General features: G+C 52.0%; 1 protein-coding gene across 1 annotated transcript in view; it reads left to right on the top strand.

Annotated features, from left to right (window-relative positions):
• CANX (calnexin) overlaps positions 1–24262 on the top strand; it is a 92796-nt gene that overhangs the window by 23324 nt on the left and 45210 nt on the right. Inside the window, exon 5 of the mRNA XM_075344382.1 lies at positions 11481–11622. Coding sequence (XP_075200497.1) covers positions 11481–11622 — 142 coding nt within the window. The remainder of the gene's footprint in view (positions 1–11480; positions 11623–24262) is intronic.

Here is a 24262-nt window from a genome sequence, read left to right as displayed (position 1 = left end):
GCAGCCATTACACATGCAGTCTGGCTGGGGAAAGGCAGCAGGCTCTGGGAGACCCAGACTGGAGGGATTTCGGCGACCACACACCCGCTCTTAAGCGGGCGGTAAGCAGCGCTTCAGTGCTGGCCCCATAGTGCCTCAGTGTTATATTTGTGTACTTTTTTCTTGGTACCATATATATATATATATATATATATATATATATATATATATATATATATATATATATATATATATATATATATATATAAATATATTTATATAGTTGCACTGTAAGGTCGCTTCTTGGCTGGACACCCTGTTTTGCTCTGAGGAGACAGCAACATGTCATCCGCAAAACGCAAGGGTGCCAAGGCACAGGCTGTGTACACTGCTTGTACTACATGTGGGGCTGATCTACCGGCAGGTTCCAATGATTCCCATTGTGTGCAATGTTCAGTCCCAGTGGCACTTCGTCAGCCAGAGCCTATGGTGGTAGTTGCCCAGGCAGAGCCGCCTGTGAATCCTGCCCCGGTGACAGGGACAGACTTTGCAGTTTTTGCTGATAAGATGTCTGTGACTATGTAAAAAATCCTTGAGGCTTTGCAGTCCAGGCCAGTTATGCAGGCCATGGACACTGATATGCCTTTGCTCCCAGGTCCCCCTCAGTTGGAACTAATCCGTACTTCAAGGGAGTCCCAGGCATCACAGGCTGAAATCTCTGACTCAGATGACAGCCCCAGGCACCCTAAGCGAGCTCGCTGGGAAAGACCCTCGACGTCATCACACTGCTCAGGGTCTCAGCGAGGAGAGTCTCTCTGTGATGAGTCTGAGGACGGTGATCAGGATTCTAACCCTGAAACCCCTCTCAATCTGGATGCCCCTGATGGTGACGCCATGGTTAATGACCTTATATCGGCCATCAATAGACTGTTGGATATTTCTCCCCCAGCTCCTTCAGCAGAGGAGGCAGCTGCACAGCAGGAGAAGTTCCGTTTCCTATATCCCAAGCGTAAATTAAGTGCTTTTTTGGACCACTCTGACTTCAGAGAATCAATCCAGAAACACGACGCTCATCCAGACAAGCGTTTCTCTAAACGTTCTAAGGATACCCGTTATCCTTTTCCCCCTGACGTGGCCAAACGCTGGACCCACTGTCCAAAGGTGGATCCACCAATTTCCAAGCTTGCGGCTAGATCCATAGTCGCAGTAGAGGATGGCGCTTCACTTAAAGATGCCAACGACAGACAGATGGACCTTTGGTTGAAATCTGTCTATGAAGCTATCGGCGCGTCGTTTGCTCCAGCATTCGCGGCCGTGTGGGCACTCCAAGCTATTTCAGCTGGTTTAGCACAGGTGGATGCTATCATACATCCAGCAGTGCCGCAGGTGGCGTCCCTAACTTCGCAAATGTCTGCGTTTGCAACCTATGCTATCAATGCTGTCCTAGAGTCTACAAGCCGTACCTCTATGGCGTCCGCCAACTCTGTGGTTTTGCGCAGAGCCTTGTGGTTAAAGGACTGGAAAGCAGATGCTGGTTCCAAAAAATGCTTAACCAGCTTGCCATTATCTAGAGACAGACTGTTTGGTGAGCCATTGGCTGAAATCATTAAACAGTCCAAGGGTAAGGACTCTTCCTTACCACAGTCCAGATCAAACAAACCACAGCAGAAAAGGTGGCAGTCGAGGTTTCGGTCCTTTCGAGGTTCGGGCAAGGCCCAATTCTCCTCTTCCAAAGGGACTCAGAAGGAACGCAGGACCTCAGATTCCTGGCGGACTCACTCACGCCCCAGGAAACCAAATGGAGGAACCGCCTCCAAAGCGGCAACCTCATGACTTTCAGCCTCCTCCCTCCGCATCCTCGGTCGGTGGCAGGCTCTCCCGCTTTTGCGACATTTGGCTGTCACAGGTCAAGGACCGGTGGGTAACAGACATTTTGTCTCGCGGGTACAGAATCGAGTTCAGCTCTCGGCCTCCACCTCGGTTCTTCAGAACCTCCCCACACCCCGACCGAGCAGATGCCCTGCTGCAGGCGGTGGACTCTCTAAGAGCAGAGAGAGTAGTGATCCCGGTCCCCCCTCAGGAACGAGGGCAAGGATTTTACTCCCATCTCTTTGTGGTTCCAAAAAAGGACGGCTCCTTCCGTCCTGTTCTGGACCTAAAACTGCTCAACAAGCATGTGAACGCAAGGCGGTTCCGGATGGAATCCCTCCGCTCCGTCATTGCCTCAATGTCTCGAGGAGACTTCCTTGCCTCAATAGACATCAAAGATGCCTATCTCCACGTGCCAATTGCTACGGAGCACCAACGTTTCCTACGTTTTGTAATAGGAGACGACCATCTTCAGTTCGTAGCTCTGCCATTCGGTCTGGCGACAGCCCCAAGGGTTTTCACCAAGGTCATGGCGGCAGTGGTAGCGGTCTTGCACTCTCAGGGACACTCGGTGATCCCTTACCTGGACGATCTACTTGTCAAGGCACCCTCTCTCGAGGCATGCCAACTCAGCCTGAATATTACGCTGGATACTCTCCAGACTTTCGGGTGGATCATCAATTTTGCCAAGTCAAATCTGTCACCGACCCAATCACTAACGTATCTTGGCATGGAGTTTCATACTCTATCAGCGATAGTGAAGCTTCCGCTGAACAAGCAGCGTTCACTACAGACAGGGGTGCAGTCTCTCCTTCAAGGACAGTCGCACTCCTTAAGGCGCCTCATGCACTTCCTAGGGAAGATGGTGGCAGCCATGGAGGCAGTTCCCTTTGCGCAGTTTCATCTGCGTCCACTTCAATGGGACATTCTCCGCCAATGGGACGGGAAGTCATCGTCCCTAGACAGGAAAGTCTCCCTTTCCCAGACGACCAAGGACTCTCTGCAATGGTGGCTTCTTCCCACCTCGTTGTCTCAGGGAAGATCCTTCCTGCCCCCATCCTGGGCAGTGGTCACGACAGATGCGAGTCTATCAGGGTGGGGAGCAGTTTTTCTCCACCACAAGGCTCAGGGGACGTGGACTCAGCAGGAGTCCACCCTTCAGATCAATGTTCTGGAACTCAGGGCAGTGTATCTTGCTCTCCTAGCTTTTCAGCAGTGGCTGGAAGGAAAGCAAATCCGAGTCCAGTCGGACAACTCCACAGCGGTGGCATACATCAACCACCAAGGAGGGACGCGCAGTCGGCAAGCCTTCCAGGAAGTCAGGCGGATTCTGACGTGGGTGGAGGACACAGCATCCACCATATCCGCGGTTCACATCCCAGGCGTAGAAAATTGGGAAGCGGACTTCCTCAGTCGCCAGGGTATGGACGCAGGGGAATGGTCCCTTCACCCGGAAGTGTTTCAGGAAATCTGTCGCCGCTGGGGGGTGCCGGACGTCGACCTAATGGCGTCTCGCCACAACAACAAGGTCACGGCATTCATAGCGCGGTCGCGCGATCAAAGAGCTCTGGCGGCAGACGCCTTAGTCCAAGATTGGTCGCAGTTCAGGCTCCCATATGTATTCCCGCCTCTGGCACTCTTGCCCAGAGTGTTACGCAAGATCAGAGCCGATTGCAGCCGCGCCATACTCGTCGCCCCAGATTGGCCGAGGAGATCGTGGTACCCGGGTCTGTGGCATCTCACGGTCGGCCGACCGTGGTCACTCCCAGACCGGCCAGACTTACTGTCCCAAGGGCCGTTTTTCCATCGGAATTCTGCGGCCCTGAACCTGACTGTGTGGCCATTGAGTCCTGGATCCTAGCGTCTTCAGGATTATCCCAAGGGGTCGTTGCCACCATGAAACAGGCTAGGAAGTCCACCTCTGTTAAGATCTACCACAGAACGTGGAGAATTTTCTTATCCTGGTGCTCTGCACAAGGAGTATCCCCCTGGCCATTTGCATTGCCTACTTTTCTTTCCTTCCTGCAATCAGGGTTAGAAAAGGGCTTGTCGCTCGGCTCCCTTAAAGGGCAAGTCTCGGCACTATCCGTGTTTTTTCAGAGGCGTCTGGCACGCCTTTCTAAGGTGCGCACGTTCCTGCAGGGGGTTTGTCATATCGTGCCCCCGTACAAGCGGCCGTTAGATCCATGGGATCTGAACAGAGTACTAGTTGCTCTCCAGAAGCCGCCTTTCGAGCCTCTGAAAGATGTTTCCCTTTCTCGCCTGTCACAGAAAGTGGCCTTTCTGGTAGCGATCACGTCTCTTCGGAGAGTGTCTGAGCTAGCAGCTCTGTCATCCAAGGCTCCCTTCCTGGTGTTCCACCAGGACAAGGTAGTGTTGCGCCCCATTCAGGAGTTTCTCCCTAAGGTAGTATCCTCGTTTCATCTTAATCAGGATATCTCCTTACCTTCTTTTTGTCGTCATCTGGTTCACCGGTATGAAAAGGATTTACATTTGTTAGATCTGGTGAGAGCACTCAGAATCTACATTTCCCGCACGGCGCCACTGCGCCGTTCTGATGCACTCTTTGTCCTTGTCGCTGGTAAGCGCAAGGGGTCGCAGGCTTCTAAAGCCACCCTGGCTCGATGGATCAAAGAACCAATTCTGGAAGCCTACCGTTCTGCGGGGCTTCCGGTTCCTTCTGGGCTGAAAGCCCATTCAACCAGAGCTGTCGGTGCGTCCTGGGCATTACGACACCAGGCTACGGCTCAGCAAGTGTGCCAGGCAGCTACCTGGTCGAGCTTGCACACTTTCACCAAACATTATCAGGTGCATACCTATGCTTCGGCGGACGCCAGCCTAGGTAGAAGAGTCCTGCAGGCGGCAGTTGCCTCCCCATAGGGGAGAGCTGTCTTGCAGCTCTAATATGAGGTATTTCTTTACCCACCCAGGGACTGCTTTTGGACGTCCCAATCGTCTGGGTCTCCCAATAGAGCGCCGAAGAAGAAGGGAATTTTGTTACTTACCGTAAATTCCTTTTCTTCTAGCTCTTATTGGGAGACCCAGCACCCGCCCTGTTGTCCTTCGGGATTTTTGGTTTGTTTGCGGGTACACATGTTGTTCATGTTAAACGTTTTTCAGTTCTCCGATGTTATTCGGAGTTAATTTGTTTAAACCAGTTATTGGCTTTCCTCCTTCTTGCTTTAGCACTAAAACTGAGCATCCCGTGTTCCCACGGGGGGTGTATAGCCAGAAGGGGAGGGGCCTTACACTTTTTAGTGTAATGCTTTGTGTGGCCTCCGGAGGCAGTAGCTATACACCCAATCGTCTGGGTCTCCCAATAAGAGCTAGAAGAAAAGGAATTTACGGTAAGTAACAAAATTCCCTTCTTCTTCATCGTTCCTTATGGGAGACCCAGACCATGGGTTATAGCTTCTGCCTCCGGAGGACACACAAAGTACTACCAAATCTTGCCAGTTCAATGCTTTGTGTTCAGGAGGATCACACATGCATTTTCATCTGATTTTTGATTTTAAAGAGTTGGAAGAAAAGCGGGTCCAAGCTGGACCCCCGGCATGTCCCTTCTCACCCCACTGTGTCGGCGGTGCTGTTAAGGTTGATTTCAAGGCTGGAGCCTTTACATGCCGCGCTCCTTCACCATCCCTCGGGTTGGCTTGAAGTGGGAGCCAGCACGGTTCTCACTGCTTTGCAGGAGACCGGTCTCCATCCGCAGCCCTCTCAGGACCCTGCCGGACGGAGCACTCATCCCTCAGGGACCTGGCCCTGCGTCTCTCAAGCTAAGTATTGAGACGTTATTGTCAGGGGGCCCCTTGCATTTTTTATTGTTGGGGAGAGTGTGTTAGTTATTTTGGTGACATTTCCGGCCGGTTCTCTGGGTTTCCCCTGAGAACCGCGCCGAGGGTGCCTGCTTGCCGGCCGGACTGTAAAATTTAGTCCCCGGCTTCAGCTGCGGCCTACTTTCGGTTTCACTGCCCCTGCATGTCAGTCATGCAGAGGGACAGTGCGGCGCCGCCCACCGGCCGTTCAGCAGAGGGGAGGACACTCCTCTCTGAGGAGATGTTTCCCTCCCCTGTATATCTCCTTGGCCCTCCGGTTCCCGCTCTTGGACTAGGCCCCGCCCCCCCTCCTCACTCCGGCGCCATTTTATCAGCGTTCTCACACTGATCGGCGCTGGCTGCTGCATCTCTGCAACCTGTCTGGGGGTCCGAGCTGTGGGATCCGGAGGGCACACAAAACGGTCTGGTAAGCCACAACCTCTGGTTGTGGACTTTATTATACACTCTCTGGGGGTCATTCTGAAGGAGTGTGTTCTTACTGCAGAGCCCCCACCTCAGCAGCATGTCTCTCACTAGGAGCAAGGCTGCAAGGCTGTACTCAATATGCACTGCATGTAAGCTCGTACTGCCTGAACCGAGCACATATCCTCATTGTGATGCCTGCTCTAACATGGTGGTGCCTCAGCCTGGAGTCTCCCCAGTGGTCCCTCAGGCTGCTCCGGCCCCGGTGGCTGAACCCCCGGCTTGGGTAGAATTGTTTACTAAGTCTATCTCCCAGTCCTTTGCTGACTCCATGGGAGAGCTGTCCCGGACTCTGCTGAGCATGCATCAGCCCCCTTCACAGGGTGCCTCTGCTGCTTCGGCTCGCTCTCCAGAGCTCACAGAGGATTCTTCATCTGCTCCCAGACCCCGTCCTCCTAAAAGGAAACGCAGGGACCCCTCTCCTTCCTCGTCCCGCGGCTCCGATTCACGAGCCGATTCGCAGGACGAGGAGGATGTCTTTACTGGGGGCTCGGACGCTACCTCTATGTGCCCCATTGATCTGACTGAGGGGGATGCAGATGTTAGTGATTTGATTGCGTCCATTAATACTGTACTGGACCTCAATCCGCCAGTATCAGAGGAGCAACCCTCTCTGGCAGAAAAGCACCAGTTTACTTTGCCTAAGAGACCAAGGAGTGTGTTCTTTAACCACTCCAGTTTTCAGGCCACTGTGTCCAAGCCCAGAGCCTGTCCTGACAAACGCTTTCCTAAGCGTGGTTCTGATGACCGTTTTCCTTTTCCACCAGAGGTGGTCAAGGAGTGGGCTCTCTCACCAAAGGTGGACCCTCCGGTGTCTAGACTCTCAGCCCGGACAGTTGTATCTGTGGCTGATGGCACCTCACTCAAGGATCCCACTGACCGCCAGGTTGACCTCCTGGCCAAGTCTGTCTATGAGGCGACAGGGGCCTCGTTCTCCCCATCTTTTGCAGCAGTGTGGGCTCTCAAAGCCATCTCTGCTTCTCTGGAGGAGATGCATACCCTCACTAGGGACTCTATGCCTGAATTGGTTGCTTTAACTTCCCAGGCTTCAGCCTTTTCAGCCTACGCCATGTCTGCCATGCTGGAGGCCTCTCACCGCACTGCGGTGGCCTCCGCTAATTCCCTCGCTATCCGCAGGATCTTGTGGCTGCGTGAGTGGAAGGCGGATGCTTCCTCAAAGAAGTACCTTGCTGGGCTCCCATTTGCTGGGTCCAGGCTGTTCGGTGAACAGCTGGATGAAATTATTAAGGAGGCTACTGGCGGGAAGAGTACTTCCTTGCCACAGACTAAAGCCAGGAAACCTGTCCAGGGCAGGAACCAGTCGAGGTTTCGTTCCTTTCGTTCCTCTAACTGGTCATCCCCTAAGCCCTCGGCCTCGTCCACTAACTCGGCCAAGGACCAGAAGCCCACCTGGCGCAAGAAGCCGCATCCCCAAGGGTCCGCAGGAGCTGCTGCCAACAAGGCAGCCTCCTCTTGACTATCTGGCCGAGCCAGCAACGTCCTTGGTCGGTGGCAGGCTCTCCCACTTTGGCGACGTGTGGTTTCAACACGTCTCCGACCAGTGGGTGCTGGATATCCTCCTCCCACGGCTACAGGATAGAGTTCTCTTCCAGCCCGCCAAACAGATTTTTTCTGTCAACTCCCCCCTGCTCCAAGGCCGCCGCCTTCTCTCAGGCCGTGGCATCCTTGCAGGCCAACGGAGTAATTGTGCCGGTTCCCGCCAGGGAACGGTTCAGAGGTTTCTATTCAAATCTCTTCCTAGTCCCCAAAAAGGACGGTTCCTTCCGGCCCATCCTGGATCTCAAGCTTCTCAACAAGCATGTTCAGGTGCGGCATTTTCGCATGGAGTCTCTGCGATCAGTCATTGCCTCTATGACCCAAGGAGATTTCCTGGCATCCATCGACATCAGAGATGCCTATCTGCATGTGCCAATTGCAGTTTCACACCAGCGTTGGCTACGTTTTTCAATCGGAGAGGAACATTTCCAATTCGTGGCTCTCCCCTTCGGGTTAGCCACGGCCCCTCGATTCACGAAGGTCATGGCAGCAGTGGTTGCGGTCCTGCACCTCCAGGGGTTGGCAGTAATTCCTTACCTGGACGACCTTCTTGTCAAGGCTTCATCCAGCGCAGACTGTCAGCGGAGTGTCTCCCTCACTCTCGCCACTCTTGTTCAATTCGGGTGGCTTGTCAATCTGCCCAAGTCCACTCTGACCCCGACCCAAAAACTCACGTACCTAGGGATGCAATTCGAAACTCTGCTGGCACTTGTCAAGCTGCCCTTAGTCAAACAGCAGTCCCTCCATCTGGCGGTGTGCTCTTTGTTGAGGCCCCGCCGTCACTCCATCAGGCACCTTATGCAGGTGCTGGGTCAGATGGTGGCGTCAATGGAAGCGGTTCCCTTTGCCCAGTTCCATCTGCGTCCTCAGCAGCTGGACATTCTCCGCTGTTGGGACAAGTGGATTTCCTCCTTGCACAGGTTAGTGGCTCTGTCGCCACAAGCCAGGAGCTCTCTTCAGTGGTGGCTTCGGCCTTTCTCTCTGTCTCAGGGACGATCCTTTCTGACCCCGTCCTGGGTGATCCTCACCACGGATGCCAGTCTTTCCGGCTGGGGAGCAGTATTTCTCCACCACCGAGCACAGGGCATTTGGACTCCGTCCGAATCAGTCCTCTCGATCAATGTGCTGGAAATCAGAGCTGTGCTCCTAGCTCTCGTAGCCTTTCACCACCTGTTGGCGGGCAAACACATTCGAGTCCAGTCAGACAACGCGACAGCAGTTGCCTACATCAATCACCAGGGCGGGACTTGCAGCCGCCTAGCAATGTTGGAGGTTCAACGCATCCTTCAGTGGACGGAGGACTCCAAGTTCACCATATCCGCAGTCCATATCCCAGGCGTGGAAAACTGGGAGGCAGATTATCTCAGCCGTCAAACCGTGGACAGCGGCGAGTGGGCTCTGCATCAGGCAGTGTCCCGGTCGATCTGCCGCAAGTAGGGCACTCCGGAAGTGGATCTAATGGCATCCCGGCACAACAACAAGGTCCCGGTTTACGTGGCTCGCTCCCACGATCCTCAGGCCTTTGCAGCGGACGCGCTGGTTCAGGATTGGTCCCAGTTTCGTCTGTCTTACGTGTTTCCCCCTCTAGCTCTCTTGCCCAGAGTCCTGCGCAAGATCAGAATGGAGGGACGTCGGGTCATACTCATCGCCCCAGACTGGCCCAGGCGAGCTTGGTACCCAGACCTGCTCTGTCTGTCCGTAGAGGTGCCGTGGCGTCTCCCAGACCGCCCAGACCTTCTCTCTCAAGGTCCGTTTTTCCGCCAGAATTCTGCGGCTCTCAGATTGACGGCGTGGCTCTTGAGTCCTGGATCCTGACGGCTTCCGGCATTCCTCCCGAAGTCATCTCCACTATGACTCCGGCTCGGAAGTCTTCCTCGGCAAAAATTTACCACAGGACTTGGAGAATTTTCCTGTCCTGGTGTCGTTCTTCCGGCCATGCTCCTTGGCCTTTTTCCTTGCCAACCATCATGTCCTTTCTACAGTCCGGTCTGCAGCTAGGACTATCTCTCAATTCTCTTAAGGGACAGGTCTCGGCTCTGTCAGTGTTCTTTCAGCGGCGTATCGCCCGACTGGCTCAGGTGTGCACCTTCATGCAGGGCGCATCTCACATCATTCCACCTTACCGGCGGCCTTTGGATCCCTGGGACCTTAATCTGGTCCTCACGGCCTTACAGAAACCCCCCTTTGAGCCTCTTAGGGAAGTTTCTTTGTTTCGACTTTCACAGAAAGTCGTCTTTCTGGTGGCCATAACTTCTCTCAGGAGAGTCTCTGATTTGGCCGCGCTCTCTTCGGAGTCACCTTTTTTGGTTTTTCACCAAGACAAGGTAGTTCTCCGTCCGACTCCGGACTTTCTTCCTAAGGTGGTGTCTCCTTTCCACCTTAACCAGGACATTTCATTGCCTTCCCTTTGTCCGGCCCCTGTTCATCGCTTTGAGAAAGCGTTGCATACTTTAGATCTGGTGCGGGCGCTCCGGATCTATGTGTCACGCACCGCCGCCCTTAGGCGGTGCACCTCTCTTTTTGTGCTGACCACAGGTCAGCGCAAGGGTCTCTCGGCTTCTAAACCGACCCTAGCTCATTGGATTAGGTCGGCCATATCCGATGCCTACCAGAGTACTCAGGTGCCTCCCCCGCCGGGGATCAAGGCACACTCGACTAGAGCTGTCGGTGCCTCTTGGGCTTTCAGGCACCAGGCTACGGCTCAGCAGGTCTGTCAGGCTGCCACTTGGTCTAGTCTGCAGACCTTTTCAAAGCACTACCAAGTGCATGCTCATGCTTCGGCAGATGCGAGCTTGGGCAGACGCATCCTTCAGGCGGCTGTCGCCCATTTGTGAAGTTAGCTTTTGCCTACTTCTCAGTTTTCTGTTTATTTCCCACCCATGGACTGCTTTGAGACGTCCCATGGTCTGGGTCTCCCAAAGCAACGATGAAGAAAAAGAGAATTTTGTTTACTTACCGTAAATTCTTTTTCTTATAGTTCCCACATGGGAGACCCAGCACCCTCCCTGTTGGCAGTTTTCTTGTTCCGTGTGTTTTCACCGGCTGTTGTTGTAGACAGAGGTTCCGGTTGTTCCGGGTTTTGCTCTGTCTCTACTTGTGGGTGGATGTCCTCCTTCAGCTTTTGCACTAAACTGGCTAGATTTGGTAATCCAGGGGGTGTATATGCTCGGAGGGAGGAGCTACACTTTTTAGTGTAGTACTTTGTGTCCTCCGGAGGCAGAAGCTATACACCCATGGTCTGGGTCTCCCATGTCGGAACTATAAGAAAAAGAATTTACGGTAAGTAAACAAAATTCTCTTTTTCATCTTCAACTTGCTTAATTGTTCAGAATTACAGTAAACCAGGGGTGTTCAAACTTTTGCATGCCATTGTAGGTAATCGGTCAGATGAGTGGAGGTACGACTCTTGGGCCTCCTGACAATCTGCTGTATGAAGTGTGTCGCTGGACTGACCCTCATTCTTTATACTGCAAGCTGTGCCTGTACTTGATATTGATCCCACATCTGATCGATTAGGACCTCAACAATATTGATTTTAAATATCCTGAGAACCTCCCTGGAAACGTGTCACTGAATGACATGATGACATGGCAGAGGGATGGAAGTGGAGTGCGGGGATATGGAGGTCCTGACGGGCAGGGTTCTGTCCTCCATGTATTTGGCTTATTACCATGAGTGTATAGTGATGGAGGAGCGTGTATATATCCTGTAGGTCATGTATGACTGTGTGCAATGTTCTAGAAGCCGCACTCACTGCTCACTCTTGCTGTTGTTTAGGCAAATGGGAAGTGGCTGACATGAAAGAGACGAAACTCCCCGGGGACAAAGGACTTGTGCTGGCATCACGAGCCAAGCATCATGCAATTGCCATCAAGCTGAAAAAGCCATTCGTCTTTGATAAGAAGCCTTTGATTGTGCAGTAAGTACAGCGGCCTCCCTGTCACCGGAGAGGGGCGATTATGCTAAACACTCTGGTCAACTTTACTGACTGTTGCGTTTTAGAGCAAGCCAAGCTAACCTCTTTATGGCCTCTTTATGGCTTTCCTTAGCTTTACAGTCATGAGAAAAAGTGAGTACACCCTCTTTTGAATTCCATGGAATTGCGTATCGGGACATAAAACATTTGGTCCTTAGAAGTTATTAAATGAGAGATATATAACCTCGGATGACATGACAAACTGTGTCATTATTTAACAAAAAAAATGCAATCAGTGTGTGAAAAATGTAAGTACACCCCATGAATCAGTATCTGGGAGAACCACCTTTAGCAGCAATATGTAACACCATAGAGTTCACAAGGGTGTACCTGTCTGTCTTAATATAAAAATATTAGTAAGTGACTTGTAAACCGCTGATTTTTCCCAGCCTATTTGCCTGCCTTCAGTTGCATTGATACCAGAGCCTTGATCTTTTCCTATGTCCTTGGAGGGGGGCGGCAGCTTTTTGGCGAGCGAGCTCAGGAGCATAGTAGTGAGTTGTGCAGTAGTAGCTCAGCTGGACGTGCTCTGCCTCCTGCAGTGTTAGGGTCAGCACACACCGCGAGTAATACGGAGCAAGTGGAATGCCATAAAAAATTGTATTCCACTCAAACCAATATTACTCTGTAGGGCTGCTCCCATAAGAGATATTTTTTTTTGTCAGCCCTGGTAGGACCGAGAAAACAGTTGCAGCATGCTGTGGGTGTAATGTGATCCTTTTTCACTCGCACCCATTGAAGTCTGTGGGGGCGAGAGAAGCATCTCATTGCACTCGCTTTACACCGGTGTAACACGAGTGCAGTGCGATTCTTGCATCAGCTGGCAACGAAGGAGATAGGGAGAGAAATCTGCCCTCTCCGACGACTGGATCACAGTCGCATGACACTTTATTTCTGCGGTGCTGCGAGTGTGATCAGTGTGTTATGCGAGGACTCTCACTATTTCCCGTGTAGCCTCAGCCTTATCAGCACAGTCTCTTCTGTGCCCAGAGCTACTGGGCTCCGGCCATGCTGCTGCATCGGCTGCTCTAACCCTGATCACAGGTCTCTTAACATGAACTCGACAGTCTCATGTATGCTGTGCCTATGAAGCTATTGAGCTGGGGTCAGGTATTTTTGTGCAATACAGTATAAATTGGGGCACTCACATCTCCAGCTCACTGACAGTTTTTATTCAACTGCAGCATTGAAGGGTAAATTTAACATGTCGGTGGTGTGGTGACCCCCTCATTGCATAAACCTCTTTTTTAACTTTTATTCTAGAAAATAAAAAAAGCTCCCCCTCCATCCGTTGCAATAAACAATATTTTAGGCTGTCATGGGGACCCCAGCCAATTTAATACTTTTTTGTAATATAACCTATTTCACATATTGTGACCCCTCGTAAAGTACGAAACACCTTTAAGGGCAACAGTTAAACATTTTAAAGAGAACCAGCCAGCAGGATTTTCATATATAAAGTAAAGCCAGTGCTATACTGGTGCTAGGATGCTGAATGTAAGCTTAGCTTTTGTTCAGAGAATAGATGTTTTATTTCAGAAATATGTGCAAGTAAAGTTCCAGCAATGCACTGCTTTTTGATTGACAGGTGCAACAGGAAGGGAATATGTGGGTCGGATCTTGCTATCTATTCTCCCCCCTGTCTTTCTGCTCCGGAATTATTGTCTGACAGCGAGGGGGGGGAGTAAGACCAGGCGGACAGACAGGGACTGGAATAGATAGCAAGACCCGGCCCACATATTCTCTTCCTGTTGCACCTGTCAATCAAATAGCAGTGCATTTCTGGAACTTTACTGGCACTTCCTCCCTGTGTCGTCGTCATAGATGTTAATTCCAGCGCAGGCAGAGAGATTGGAATAGATAGCAAGACCCAACCCACATATTCCCTTTCTGTTGCACCTGTCAGTCAAAATATCTGGGGCTGCTATATTACCCCCCCTTGCAGTTGAAATTAAGCCCCCTGACTGGGTCTCCTAAGGCTCTTCAGCTGCTGCTCCCTCTGTACACGCAGGAATCAAATCACCGCTGGGTCAGGAGGAAGATGTGCCGTTGGCGCTTAAAGGGGTTTTCCTACTAACAAAGTTGTCTTGTTTTTGTTTTGTTTTTTAAAGTTGATTTACTCAATTGATATTGGAACAATAAGTTCCACAATTGGATGTGTTTAAAAAAAAAAATTAATAATAATCTTCCTGTGGTGTGATAATCTTCTAGATCAGTTTGCATAGGGCTGCTTGGGGTACGTTCACATTTGCGTTGTTTTCCTTCAGTTGCAATCCGCCGTTGTGGAAAACAGCGGAATCCGTTAACGGATTCTGCTGCTTCCCATAGACTTGTATGGACGACGGATTTCGAGTGATGGACCTGCGTTGCTTCCGCTGGGCGATGCTGCGTTGCTTCCGCCGGGCGGAAGGAACGCAGCATGTAACATTTTTTGAGCAGCGCATGCTCTCTCTGGCTCCCTGCACACGTAACCAGGGTACACATCGGGTTACTAAGCAATGCGCTTTGCCTAGTTACCCGATATTTACCCTGGCTACGGGTGCAAGGAGCCAGCGCTAAGCGGTGTACGCTGGTAACCAAGGTAAATATCGGGTAACCAAGCAAAGTGCTTTGCTTATTTACCAGATATTTACCTGGCTACGTGTGCAGGGAGCCCGACATTCCCCGTTCAGCTCCGCCCCCTCCTGCAGTCCGCACGCATGCAAAGACGCACGTGCACACACACTCCTGTCCCCAGCCATGCAGTCCTCAGCGCCATGGTCCCGCTCAGCTCCACCCACCCGGCACTACGCCCCCCGCACACGTTCTCTGCGGCCGAACGATCAGCTGATCACCCGGCGGCCGGCTGCTGCTGTGAGCGATCAGCTGATCACCCGGCGGCCGGCTGCTGCTGTGAGCGATCAGCTGATCACCCGGCGGCCGGCTGCTGCTGTGAGCGATCAGCTGATCACCCGGCGGCCGGCTGCTGCTGTGAGCGATCAGCTGATCACCCGGCGGCCGGCTGCTGCTGTGAGCGATCAGCTGATCACCCGGCGGCCGGCTGCTGCTGTGAGCGATCAGCTGATCACCCGGCGGCCGGCTGCTGCTGTGAGCGATCAGCTGATCACCCGGCGGCCGGCTGCTGCTGTGAGCGATCAGCTGATCGTTCACAATAGTCTGCCGCTGGTAAAACTAAAGAAGAAGAAAAAAAGATTCCGTCGTTTTGTACGATCCATTGCATCCGTTGTGCCACTAAATGCAACACATGCGTTGCATCCATCACACAACACAATGCTACGGATGTCGTTCAACGCAAGTGTGAAACTAGCCTTACACTGCCGGAATGGTGCTGTGAAGTAATAAAGTAATAACTTCAGCACTAAAAGAAGGATAAAGTCCCCTGTAATGAGTATTCAATTCATACATGGGTAAAAAACAAAAAAAAACAAACAATGTTTCAGCTTTATTCAGCCTTTATCAAGATTAGTCTGACATACAGTATATGCATATGGGTGAAAATCACTCGAATGGAGAAGATAATTCTCTTGTGTGCACTGTTCTTAGGGGGTGCGGATTCCCAAAGAAAGCCTTTGAATTTGAGGGGTTAAATTCACAGTATAGGCGGTTAGGTGGACCTGAGACATTAAGAATGGTCCTGTAATGAGGACTTAGTCATATAAGTGTTTAATATGGAAATATAAATCATATGGATGGGGAGAAGGACTCTCCTGTATTAGCTGTTTCATAGAAAATGATTCACAAGGAAATATATTAGATATTTTATAATAAAGTGTGTGTGTGTGTGTGTCCCTGCTGTGTACTGTGTAACGGTCGTGTTGACCATACAGACAGATGGGCAAGGGAGGAGGTAAAGAAAAAAAAAGTAAAAAGACATTACTGCACATGATCATAGCTGGTACTTTGTGAAGTACAACATTTCCATGTTGGGATTTATTTATTTTTATATTTTTTTTTTTTTTATTTTAATAAATGTTTTGCCTCACAGAATTCTTTGTGATTTTTGTGCTGTAATGTTTGTATACTTTCTTTTCCATCCTCCCCTGCCCAGGAGCTGTGGTATGATCAGACCATGTCCCTGTACGGTCAGACACAGCCATTACACAGTACACAGCAGGGACACACATGTAAGATTATCTCAACACAGAAATTTTTTTTAATATAAACACATCACATCCAATTGTGAAAATTTTATTCCAAAATCTATTGATTAAAATGAACTTTGTTCGTGGGACAACCACTTTAATATCACTGTACACAGCACATGTTTTGCTCAATGTATACAGTTATCAGAGGGGCAGAATCAGTAATAAACAATCTCTGCCTTCTCTCTGGGGAGTATAGCTGTGTCTGACACCTGGCTCCCCGCTCCTGCACACTCAGTACAGTGCCTCTACTATGCAGTGACGTTCTAAGGTGTGAACTGGCCAGATGCTTAAGGCCACGTCACACTAAGCAACATCGCTAGCAACATCTCTGCTGAGGCACGACTTTTGTGACGTAGCAGCGATGTTGCTAGTGATGTCGCGGTGTGTGACATCCAGCAACGACCTGGCCCCTGCTGTGAGGTCGCTGGTTGTTGCTGAATGTCTTGGACCATTTTTTAGTTGTTGCTGTCCCGCTGTGAAGCACACATCGCTGTGTGTGACAGCGAGAGAGCAACAACTGAATGTGCAGGCAGCAGGGAGCCGGCTTCTGCGGACGCTGATAACCACGGTAAACATCGAGTAACCAAGAAGCCCTTCCCTTAGTTACCCGATATTTACCTTCGTTACCAGCATCCGCCGCTCTGACTGTCAGTGCCGGCTCCTGCTCTGTGCACATGTAGCTGGAGTACACATCGGGTAATTAACCCGATGTGTAGTCTGGCTATGTGTGCAGGGAGCAGGAGCCGGCACTGACAGTGAGAGCGGCGGATGCTGGTAACGAAGGTAAATATCGGGTAACCAAGGGAAGGGCTTCTTGGTTACCCGATGTTTACTGTGGTTACCAGCGTCCGCAGAAGCAGACTCCCTGCTGCCTGTACACGTAGCAGAGTACACATCGGGTAATTAACCCGATGTGAACTCTGGCTAGAAGTGCAGGGAGCCAGCGCTAAGTGGTGTGTGCTGGTAACCAGGGTAAATATCGGGTTGGTTACCCGATATTTACCTTAGTTACCAAGCGCAGCATCGCTTCCACGCGTCGCTGGGGGCTGGTTGCTGGTGAGATCTGCCTGTGTGACAGCTCAACAGCAACCCGTGTAGCGACGCTCCAGCGATCCCTGCCAGGTCAGGTTGCTGGTGGGATCGCTGGAGCGTTGCTTAGGCGAGCTTTGCACATTACAACATCACAAGCCGATGCTGCGATGTCAAGTGCGATAGTCCCCGCCCCCGTCGCAGGTACGATATCTTGTGATAGCTGGCGTAGCGAACATTATCGCTACGGCAGTTTCACATGCACTCACCTACCCTGCGACGTCGCTCTGGCCGGCGTGCCGCCTCCTTCCTAAAGGGGCGGGTCGTGCGGCGTCACATGGCAGGCGGCCAATCAAAGAGGATGGCCGGAGATGAGCGGGACGTAAACATCCCGCCCACCTCCTTCCTTCTCATTGCAGCCGGGACGCAGGTAGATGTTCCTCGCTCCTGCGGCTTCATACACAGCGATGTGTGCTGCCACAGGAACGAGGAACAACATCGTACCTGTCTCTGCACCGGCATTATGGAAATGTCGGAGAATGCACTGATACGATAACGACGCTTTTGTGCTCGTTAATCCTATCATCTAGGATTTACACACTACGACATCGCAAGTGATGCCGGATGTCCGTCACTTTCGATTTGACCCCCACCGACATCGCACCTGCGATGTCGTAGTGTGCAAAGCCGCCTTTAGTGTGACGGTACCTTAAGTCTATGGGCAATCAGTCCATAAGCAGCTAAACTGGAATTCCTTGGAAGAAGCTGCTTCTTGTGAGATCCGACTCTTGCTGGGAGTGTTACTGCTTTCTCTAAGGCCCTGTGCGCACGCTGCCGTTTTTGCCGCGGTTTTGCTGCACAATTTCTGCAGAAAAATGGATGTGCATGTCACTTCTTTTCCGCAGGTACCTGCAGTTTTTGCCATAGATGATGGTCAAAAACCGCAGGGAACAACCCCCGGAGAATTTGCGGGCAAACCGCGGTAATACCACATGCAATTTTCAGGTGCGGTTTGTTGTGGGGTTTTTTGCCGCAGATGCGGTAATCTTTTTCAGAGGCTGCGGAATTTTCTTTTCTTCATCGTTCCTTATGGGAGACCCAGACCATGGGTGTATAGCTTCTGCCTCCGGAGGACACACAAAGTACTACACTAAAAAGTGTAGCTCCTCTCTCCGAGCATATACACCCCCTGGATGACCAAATATAGCCAGTTCAATGCTTTGTGTTCAGGAGGTCACACACACATGCATTCTCATCTGATTTTTGATTTCAAAGAGTTGAAAGAAAAGCGGGTCCAAGCTGGACTCCCGGCATGTCCCTTCTCACCCCACTGTGTCGGCGGTGCTGTTAAGGTTGATTTTACAAGGCTGGAGCCTTACATGCCGCGCTCCTTCACCATCCCTCGGGCTCTGGCTTGAAGTGGGAGCCATCACGGTTCTCACTGCTTTGCAGGAGACCGGTCTCCATCCGCAGCCCTTTCAGGACCCTGCCGGACGGAGCGCTCACCCCTCAGGGACCTGGCCCTGCGTCTCATAAGCTAAGTATTGAGACGTTATTGAGGGGTCCCTTGTACATTTATTGTGGGGAGAGTGTGTTATTTAACTTTGCTGTGATTTCCGGCCGGTTCTCTGGTTTTCTCCTGAGAACCGCGCCGAGGGTGCCTGCTTGTCGGCCGCATGGAAAAATTTAGGCCCCGGCTTCGGCTGCGGCCTACTTTCGGTTTCACTGCCCCTGCATGTCAGTCATGCAGAGGGACAGTGCGGCGCCGGCCGTTCAGCTCAGGGCAGGACACTCCTCTCTGAGGAGATGTTTCCCTCCCCTGTATTTCTCCTTGGCCCTCCGGTTCCCGCTCTTGGACTAAACCCCCCCCCCTCCTCATTCCGGCGCCATTTTATCAGCGTTCTCACACTGATCGGCGCTGGCTGCTGCAGCTCTGCATCTGGCTGGGGGTCCAAGCTGTGGAATCCGGAGGGCACACAAAACGACTCTGGGGGTCATTCTGAAGGAGTGTGTTCTTTACTGCAGAACCTCCACCTCAGCAGCATGTCTCTCACTAGGAGCAAGGCTGCAAGGCTTTACTCTATATGCACTGCATGTAAGCTCGTACTGCCTGAACCGAGCACATATCCACATTGTAATGCCTGCTCTAACATGGTGGTGCCTCAGCCTGGAGTCTCCCCAGGGGTCCCTCCGGCTGCTCCAGCCCCGGTGGCTGAACCCCCGTCTTGGGTAACTTCGTTTTCTAAAGTTATCTCCCAGTCCTTTGCCGACTCCATGGGACAGCTGTCCCGGACTCTGCTGAGCATGCATCAGCCCCCTTCTCAGGGCGCCTCTGCTGCTCCGACTCTCTCTGCAGAGCTCACAGAGGATTTTTCATCTGTTCCCAGACTCCGTCCTCCTAAACGGAGACGCAGGGACTCTTCTCCTTCCTCGTCCCACGGCTCTGATTCACGAGCTGAATCACAGGGCGAGGAGGATGCCTTTACTGTGGGCTCGGACGCTACCTCTATGTACCCCATTGATCTAACTGAAGGTGATGCGGATGTTAGTGACTTGATTGCGTCCATTAATTCCGTACTGGACCTCAATCCACCAGTGTCAGAGGAACAAGCCTCTCTGGTAGAAAAACGCCAGTTTACCTCACCTAAAAGAGCAAGGAGTATGTTTGTTTTTTTTTTAACCACTCCAGTTTTCAGGCCACTGTGACCAAGCCCAGGGCCTGTCCTGACAAACGCTTCCCAAAGCGTAGTTCTGATGACCGTTTTCCCTTTCCACCAGAGGTGGTCAAGGAGTGGGCTCATTCACCAAAGGTAGATCCTCCGGTGTCTAGAATCTCAGCCCGGACAGTTGTATCTGTGGCCGATGGCACCTCACTTAAGGATCCCACTGACCGCCAGGTTGACCTTCTGGCCAAATCTGTATATGAAGCGGCAGGGGCCTCGTTCTCCCCGTCTTTTGCAGCAGTGTGGGCTCTTAAGGCCGTCTCTGCTTTTCTGGCGGAGATGCATTCCCTCACCAGGGACTCTATGCCCGAAATGGTTGCCTTAACTTCCCAGGCTTCAGCCTTTTCATCCTATGCCATGTCTGCCATTCTGGAGGCTTCTCACCGCACGGCGGAGGCTTCCGCTAATTCCCTCGCGATCCGCAGGATCTTGTGGCTTCGAGAGTGGAAAGCAGACGCTTCTTCCAAGAAGTACCTTGCTGGGCTCCCCTTTGCTGGGTCCCGGCTGTTCGGTGAACAACTGGATGAAATAATTAAGGAGGCTACTGGCGGGAAGAGTACTTCCTTGCCACAAACTAAAACCAGGAGACCTGTCCAGGGCAGGAACCAGTCGAGGTTTCGTTCCTTTCGTTCCTCTAACTGGTCATCCTCTAAGCCCTCAGCCTCGTCCACTAACTCAGCCAAGGATCGAAAACCCAGCTGGCGCACGAAGCCGCGTCCTCAGAAGAACGGAGGAGCCGCTGCCACTAAGGCAGCCTCCTCTTGACTATCTGGCTGCGCCAGCAACGCCCTTGGTCGGTGGCAGGCTCTCCCACTTTGGTGACGTGTGGTTTCAACACGTCTCCGATCAGTGGGTGCGGGATATCATCTCCCACGGCTACAGGATAGAATTTTCTTCCAGCCCGCCAAACAGATTTTTTTCTGTCCACTCCCCCCTGCTCCAAAGCCGCCGCCTTCTCCCAGGCCGTGGCATCCTTGCAGGCCAACGGAGTAATTGTACCGGTTCCCGCCCGGGAACGGTTCAGAGGTTTCTACTCAAACCTCTTCCTAGTCCCCAAGAAGGACTGTTCCTTTCGGCTCATCCTGGATCTCAAGCTTCTCAACAAGCATGTTCAGGTGCGGCACTTTCGCATGGAATCTCTGCGATCGGTCATTGCCTCAATGACCCAAGGAGATTTTCTAGCATCCATCGACATCAGAGATGCCTATCTGCATGTGCCAATTGCAGTTTCACACCAGCGTTGGCTACGTTTTGCAATCGGAGAGGAAAATTTCCAATTCGTGGCTCTCCCCTTCGGGTTAGCCATGGCTCCTCGTGTATTCACCAAGGTCATGGCAGCAGTGGTTGCGGTTCTGCACCTCCAGGGGTTGGCAGTGATTCCTTACCTGGACGACCTTCTAGTCAAGGCTACATCCAGTGCGGACTGTCAGCGGAGTGTCTCGCTCACTCTCGCCACGCTTCTTCAATTCGGGTGGCTTGTCAATCTGCCCAAGTCCACTCTGACCCCGACCCAGAAACTTACGTACCTAGGGATGCAATTCGAGACTCTGCCGGCACCTGTGAAGCTGCCCTTAGTCAAACAGCAGTCCCTTCATCTGGCGGTGCGCTCTCTGTTGAAGCCCCGCCGTCATTCCATCAGGCACCTCATGCAGGTGCTGGGTCAGATGGTGGCGTCAATGGAAGCGGTTCCCTTTGCCCAGTTCCATCTGCGTCCCCTGCAGCTGGACATTCTCCGCTGTTGGGACAAGCGGACCTCTTCCTTGCACAGGCTAGTGGCTCTGTCGCCACAGACCAGGAGCTCTCTTCAGTGGTGGCTTCGGCCCCTCTCTCTGTCCCAGGGACGCTCCTTTCTGGCCCCGTCCTGGGTGATTCTCACCACGGATGCCAGTCTATCCGGCTGGGGAGCAGTGTTTCTCCACCACCGAGCACAGGGCACTTGGACTTCGTCCGAATCAGCCCTCTCGATCAATGTGCTGGAAATCAGAGCTGTGCTCCTAGCTCTTGTAGCTTTTCACCACCTGTTGGCGGGCAAGCACATTCGAGTCCAGTCAGACAACGCGACATCACCAGGGCGGGACTCGCAGCCGCCTAGCAATGTTGGAAGTTCAACGTATCCTTCAGTGGACGGAGGACTCCAAGTCCACCATATCCGCAGTCCACATCCCAGGCGTAGAAAACTGGGAGGCAGATTATCTCAGCCGTCAAACCGTGGACAGCGGCGAGTGGGCCCTGCATCCGGCAGTGTTCCGGTCAATCTGCCGCAAGGGGGGCACTCCGGAAGTGGATCTAATGGAATCCCGGCACAACAAGGTCCCGGTTTACGTGGCTCGCTCCCACGATCCTCAGGCCTTGGCGGCGGACGCGCTGGTTTAGGATTGGTCCCAGTTCCGTCTGGCCTACGTGTTTCCCCCTCTAGCTCTCTTGCCCAGAGTCCTGCGCAAGATCAGAATGGAGGGCCGTCGGGTCATAATCATTGCTCCAGACTGGCCCAGGCAAGCTTGGTACCCAGACCTGCTCCGTCTGTCCGTAGAGGTGCCGTGGCATCTCCCGGACCACCCAGACCTTCTCTCACAAGGTCCATTTTTCCGCCAGAATTCTGCGGCTCTCAGATTGACGGCGTGGCTCTTGAGTCCTGGATCCTGACGGCTTCAGGCATTCCTTCCGAGGTCATCTCCACTATGACTCAGGCTCGGAAGTCTTCCTCGGCCAGGATTTACCACAGGACTTGGAGAATTTTCCTGTCCTGGTGTCGCTCTTCCGGCCATGCTCCTTGGCCGTTTTCCTTGCCGACCATCCTGTCCTTTCTACAGTCCGGTCTGCAGCTAGGACTATCCCTCAATTCCCTCAAGGGACAGGTTTCGGCTCTGTCAGTGTTGTTCCAGCGGCGTATCGCCCGACTGGCCCAGGTGCGCACCTTCATGCAGGGCGCATCTCACATCATTCCGCCTTACCGGCGGCCTCTGGATCCCTGGGACCTTAATCTGGTCCTCACTGCCTTACAGAAACCCCCCTTTGAGCCTCTTGGGGAGGTTTCTTTGTTTCGACTTTCACAGAAAGTGGTCTTTCTGGTGGCCATAACTTCTCTCAGGAGAGTCTCTGATTTGGCTGCGCTCTCTTCGGAGTCACCCTTTTTGGTTTTTCACCAAGACAAGGTGGTTCTCCGTCCGACTCCGGACTTTCTCCCTAAGGTGGTGTCTCCTTTCCACCTTAACCAGGACATTTCATTGGCTTCCCTTTTGTCCGGCCCCTGTGCATCGCTTTGAGAAGGCGTTGCATACTTTAGATTTGGTGCGGGCGCTCCGGATCTATGTGTCACGCACCGCTGCTCTTAGGCGGTGCACCTCTCTTTTTGTGCTGACCACAGGTCAGCGCAAGGGTCTCTCGGCTTCTAAGCCGACCCTAGCTCGTTGGATTAGGTCGGCCATATCCGATGCCTACCAATGTTCTCAGGTGCCTCCCCCGCCGGGGATTAAGGCGCACTCGACCAGAGCGGTCGGTGCCTCTTGGGCTTTCAGGCACCAGGCTACGGCTCAGCAGGTCTGTCAGGCTGCCACTTGGTCTAGTCTGCACACCTTTTCGAAGCACTACCAAGTGCATGCTCATGCTTCGGCGAGCTTGGGCAGACTCATCCTTCAGGCGGCTGTCGCCCATTTGTGAAGTTAGGTTTTGCCTACTTCTCAGTTTTCTGTTTATTTCCCACCCATGGACTGCTTTGAGACGTCCCATGGTCTGGGTCTCCCATAAGGAACGATGAAGAAAAAGAGAATTTTGTTTACTTACCGTAAATTCTTTTTCTTATAGTTCCGACATGGGAGACCCAGCACCCTCCCTGTTGCCTGTTGGCAGTTCTTGTTCCGTGTGTTTTCACCGGCTGTTGTTGTAGACAGAGGTTCCGGTTATTCCGGGTTTTACTCTCTCTCTACTTGTGGGTGGATGTCCTCCTTCAGCTTTTGCACTAAACTGGCTAGATTTGGTCATCCAGGGGGTGTATATGCTCGGAGGGAGGAGCTACACTTTTTAGTGTAGTACTTTGTGTGTCCTCCGGAGGCAGAAGCTATACACCCATGGTCTGGGTCTCCCATGTCGGAACTATAAGAAAAAGAATTTACGGTAAGTAAACAAAATTCTCTTTTTTTTTTTATTTATTTATTTTATTTTTTTTAAAATGCTTTATTTAGAAACCATCATGACAAACTACAAATCATTGGACCTAACGGCCCATTTGCAATAACACTGTTGTGACCAAAACAGTGTACAACAAGACTTACAGAAAACGAAAACCACCAGTCAGTAATCCGACGTACATCCCGTTCTGAGCGCATGAATATTCAAGGCTCCAATAAGATTTTCTTGATATTTTACAAATTTAAAAGTAATATACTGTAGAGCAAAGATAGGCGAAAGATCAAGATAAGAATATAAGAAGGCAAAGAAAACTCTTATAGAGGAAGAAAGAAGGGGGGGGACAGAAGAAATGAAATGTGTATGTAGGGAGGGGGGGGGTTGGGCAGGTGACGGGAAAAGGGAGGGTAGGCGGGTAGCCATTCCGACCCACCATCACCAGGGGGATTACAGAGCTGCCAAATCGCTAACTCCCAAGAGGTCACCCACCAGAACTCTATATTCCTCTGATTGTTGGAAATCCATCCACTCCCGCCAGGTGGCCCAGAATTTCATGTATGAGTC

The sequence above is a fragment of the Anomaloglossus baeobatrachus genome, chromosome 4 (genome assembly GCF_048569485.1).
Source record: "Anomaloglossus baeobatrachus isolate aAnoBae1 chromosome 4, aAnoBae1.hap1, whole genome shotgun sequence".
NCBI lineage: Eukaryota > Metazoa > Chordata > Amphibia > Anura > Aromobatidae > Anomaloglossus > Anomaloglossus baeobatrachus.
The sequence above is the reverse complement of the archived record's forward strand: the minus strand, read 5'-3'. Positions and strand labels throughout refer to the sequence as shown.